The sequence below is a fragment of the Cibotium barometz genome, chromosome 23 (assembly GCF_041138505.1).
Source record: "Cibotium barometz isolate CiBa-2024 chromosome 23, ASM4113850v1, whole genome shotgun sequence".
Lineage (NCBI taxonomy): Eukaryota > Viridiplantae > Streptophyta > Polypodiopsida > Cyatheales > Cibotiaceae > Cibotium > Cibotium barometz.
Window position 1 is genome coordinate 32804155 of NC_141068.1, and position 4311 is coordinate 32808465.

General features: G+C 40.4%; 1 protein-coding gene across 1 annotated transcript; it reads left to right on the plus strand.

Annotated features, from left to right (window-relative positions):
• The first annotated feature begins 1032 nt into the window (after nucleotides 1-1032).
• LOC147625856 (putative WRKY transcription factor 27) lies at nucleotides 1033-4037 on the plus strand. Its single transcript, XM_086817847.1, has 2 exons — nucleotides 1033-1521; nucleotides 2970-4037. Exons 1-2 carry the CDS (start codon nucleotides 1100-1102, stop codon nucleotides 3322-3324), a joined length of 777 nt encoding a protein of 258 aa, XP_086673973.1. The 5' UTR covers nucleotides 1033-1099; the 3' UTR covers nucleotides 3325-4037.
• Nucleotides 4038-4311: the final 274 nt, after the last annotated feature.

Sequence of the window (4311 nt, forward strand, 5' to 3'; positions counted from 1 at the left end):
AAGGAACTGGCTGATGACAATCACAAGTCCTGGCATGGGTATAGGATGCTCATGGAATCCAATCTTAAAATTCAAGGGACATGGCTAATAGCAATGAGAGGGAGAAGATCCTGAAGGGATGTCCTTCCATAATACATAATTTATCCTAAAAGCACGTTGTTTTATGTCCTTGAAGGGTTGGTTTTTTAGTTGGGTTAGCTTTCATGTTGGTCGCAACTTATATTTTTAAGGAGTTGAACTACTCGATGTACTCAGTTTTATTTCTATATATATATATATTTATAGAAATAAAACTGAGTACATCCAATAGTTCAACCCCTTTAAAAAAGTGGCAATATAACTAACTGCATTTACATATTAAAAAATGTTCTTTCATATGGGTTGTAAATAGAATTTTATCAATGTCACTTTTGAATCATATACGATCTTGTTACCTTTAGACATCATTGTGAATATATACAAGGCTCAGTACTAAATTTTTGTAATGGCTTTCAAGTCATAGGATGTAGGATGAGAAGGTAAATGCAAAGAATATGCCATCTAAAATTCAACATAGATATAGCTTGGAAAAACATTTTGAAGATATCCACGTAATAGGCGATGTTTACAAACACATGTATGCAGAAAGAGTTTGCGGAACCAGTGCTCACATAAGCTCAATGTGTTTTTCTCGGCTGAAATTCATAGATCCTGGTCGGAATCGGACGTTACCTTTAATAGTAAGGGATGAAATCTGTACGTGTTAGTTATAAATCCCTGCATTTGTATGATTTTCTAGTGATTTTGGACTCTAAATCCCGGTTGAGCCTAAACGTTGCCTTTAATAAGGGTTGAAAAAAAAGCGTTGCCTTTAACTATAAGGGTTGAAAAAAAGAATCTATTGCTCAGCCGTCGGACCGTGTGGATCCGGCCTTATCTGAGGTACTGATTTGTCTTGCTAGTGGGTGATCTGTCTTGCTAGTGGGTGGCCGGTCTGGAGTCTGGACATGTGAGCAGTGTTGACTTGTGAGGGCTTCCTTCTAGACACACAGGCCATGCAGCATGCATGTAGCCGCCTGTGGCAGTCTTCTGTCAGAGACTGAGAGCAGGTATTCGAATAATGGATCGTCAGGAAGAGTTGACCTGTGAAGACGAGCTTAGGAGGGTGGTGGCACGGGGCTTGGAGCTGGCAGGAAGCCTGCAAGAAAAGGTGGAATCAGTGCCCACGGGCAGCCTGCTGGGCGATGATGACCGAATCCAGATGCGGTCCGTTTTACTCCAGGGCTCGCTTGAGATTGTGGAGCATATGAACCGCTTTATCGAGCTGTTAAAGAGTAATAGTACTTCGGTATTAGGGGACCAGAGTCATGAGAACTTGCAAGGTGCAGCACTAGGCTCTGCCAGCAGTCGATTAGTTCGGAAGCGTAGGAAACCTGTGTGGAAGCAGACTGTGCGCATTCCAGTGGGCTACACAGAGCACTTGGACCGCTATATTTGGCGGAAGTATGGCGAAAAGAACATCCAGGGCATCAAATACAAGAGGTAAGTAAATATGGTGAATATATATTGTTCGAATCTCATGCAAACAGCTGCTCGCCATGGTCTGCACGTTTATCTAAGATTTAAGCGGATTTTTCAATAGTTCTGGTTCGTAAATCTCGCCTATAATTTTACAGTAGTTCTGTTATGCAGTGGGCTATCTAAAGAGATATAAGCAAATAGCGCCCCACATACATCTCATTGCATACAACATATGCATAGACGCATGCATGGAGCTCTTTACATAGAGCCATATACAAATTTATTTACATGGTGCTCATACAAAGAGAATTAAGGGAAGATCTAGGCAAAGCTCTATGCCGGGATGTAATGCATAAGCTCGACATAGAGAGGTATGTGCAAAGAGCTATTATATATAAGATCTATGCATACTTGCATAAGCTGCTCGACTCTATGCATGATAGCATACATCATATGCATAATAGATTTTGTATCAGCTCTATGCATATTATGCAGAAGTTGAGTTCTATGCATAGGGCTTACACGAGATCTATCTAAGTGATTTTGCTATCCTTTTTTTTACATGAAGATGTGGTTTTTTGTTTTGTTTTCTAGGGATCTTCAAAACTACTTCGTAGTTGATATTATAAAAATAATAATATTTCTTTTACACAAAGGTAGGTAGAAAAACTATTTTATTACGAGTTTAACCAAGTTTGATTTCTCTCCCTTTATGTACGGTGCTCAACACATTAGCCCCTTTTTTCGTGAGGTAAGACTAATTGCTCTATCCTCATTTTTTAAATATTTTCATGCTTATCTTACACCCTTGAAACATATTATTTTTAATTAGGATTTATGCTTGCGTAGAGGTTCTTATTCTTGGGCATACATAGACCTAGAGTCTTGCATATAGCTCTAATGCCTTAAATAAAGCTCTTGATGCATGCATTACATCTCTCGTGCAAACTTATCCCTTACATAAGAGAGATTTTCATGCATGCATCAAGAGCCCTAATGCATTAGATTTGTTATGCAACCTTATCCTTACATAAGAGAGAACTTAATGCATTCATCAAGAGCTCCAATCCATAATAGCTCTCTAATGCATGCATGAGATTTTTATGCATCCAAAAGAGATGATCTCTTTCTCTACAATAGCTCTTATGCACTAAGATATATCTATCAGTACAATAGCTCTTATGCAATAAGAGACCTTATCTATCAGTACAATAGCTCTTATGCAATAAGAGACCTTATGCTTTATCGAGCTGTCAAAGAGTAGTAGTACTTTGGGACCAGAGTAATGGCCAGTTGCAGGTGAAAAAGAACATCCAGGGCATCAAATACAAGAGGTAAGTAAATATGGTGAATATATATTGTTCGAATCTCATGCAAACAGCTGCGAGCCATGGTCTGCACATTTATCTAGGATTTTAAGTGGATTTTTCAATAGTTCTGATTCCTAAATCTTGCCTATAATTTTGCAGGAGCTACTTCAGATGCGCTCACAAAGGCTGCCTGGCCTTGAAGCAGGTGCAAAAATGCGAGGATGGTGAAGGTTTCGACGTCACGTACATCGACGCGCACACGTGCGCCCAAAGCATTCACATGCAGGAGCTCAACTTAGCATCTTTCCCATTGATTCATAATAATATTCATAATAATCAGAGAGGAGTACCTCAGTCCCTCCCCCTCGCTGACCACATTTTTAATCAACTGTCTGCATTGCCTTTGCTCAATATTTCCGGCCCACCTCTTCAACATTTATATGCCGCGCCCACCACCTCTTCGACATTTATACCACCCATAATTGATCCCTATATTAGCAACACATGTAAATGATCCCCGATCGCACCACCACCTGATCGTGCCTCCTGCACAATTTGTAACCAGCAATTATACTAATCTGTTGACGAAGAGGACGAGCAACGCCAGCTCCTCATTTCTCATTTCTAATCATCAGATTACTCTAGTGCCTACTACAGCAGAGACAGTACATGTGAACCACACAAGCTTAATCCCATGCCCGTTTGTGAATCCTTTTGCGTCCCTCGAAGGAGGCGTCTAATGAACTAGAGACGACACGCCTAATTAATGTAATATTGCTCTACTTAGTACTAAGTTTACATATGTTTTGCTAGACTCAAACGCTGTGTGGGGCTAATTCCTCCCCCTCACGTCTTCGCATTTTTCTAGAGCTTCTTGCTGCATCCCTGCGAGTCTGATTTGTTTGTGCACCCTCACATGTTCCCCAAGCATCTCGGTTTGTGTACATGTACACATTTTCTGTCTAGGTGGCTGGGTGTGCGCGCTCTTTGGTTTGGGGTATTGAGGGGTTTTGTTCGGCTATCTAGCCACCGGTGACATCGCATATAGTATTGAGCTAGGCTACCATAAGCCTTGAATGACACTGGTTTTATCATGCTACATTTGAATTTGTATAGCCAACATTGTTATTAACAAAGATTAAATATGAGAACTGTCATTAGCTAGGGCCTTAGTGAGCCCACTAGGCTAGTGATATTTTAAGTACATTTTTAATTTAAAATAGCTTAGCAATGCTTCTTGTGAGAAACGGTGGCGTTGTAAATGTTGTGAAGCGACCGTGGTATAGATGCTTGTTGCAACCTAGATTCTGGTCAAGAATAATCTCTTATGTCAAGTCATTCGAATATTTTATTCGCAGGCTTCCGTTCTCTAGTTTCCTTCGTTGCACGCATTTATGGAGGCCAACAACAATCTCAGCATCAGCAACAACAAATGGATGCTACACACTACAAGACCATCATCTTTATTGTTGGTCCTGTGTCCTCGTGAAACCAAGGCACA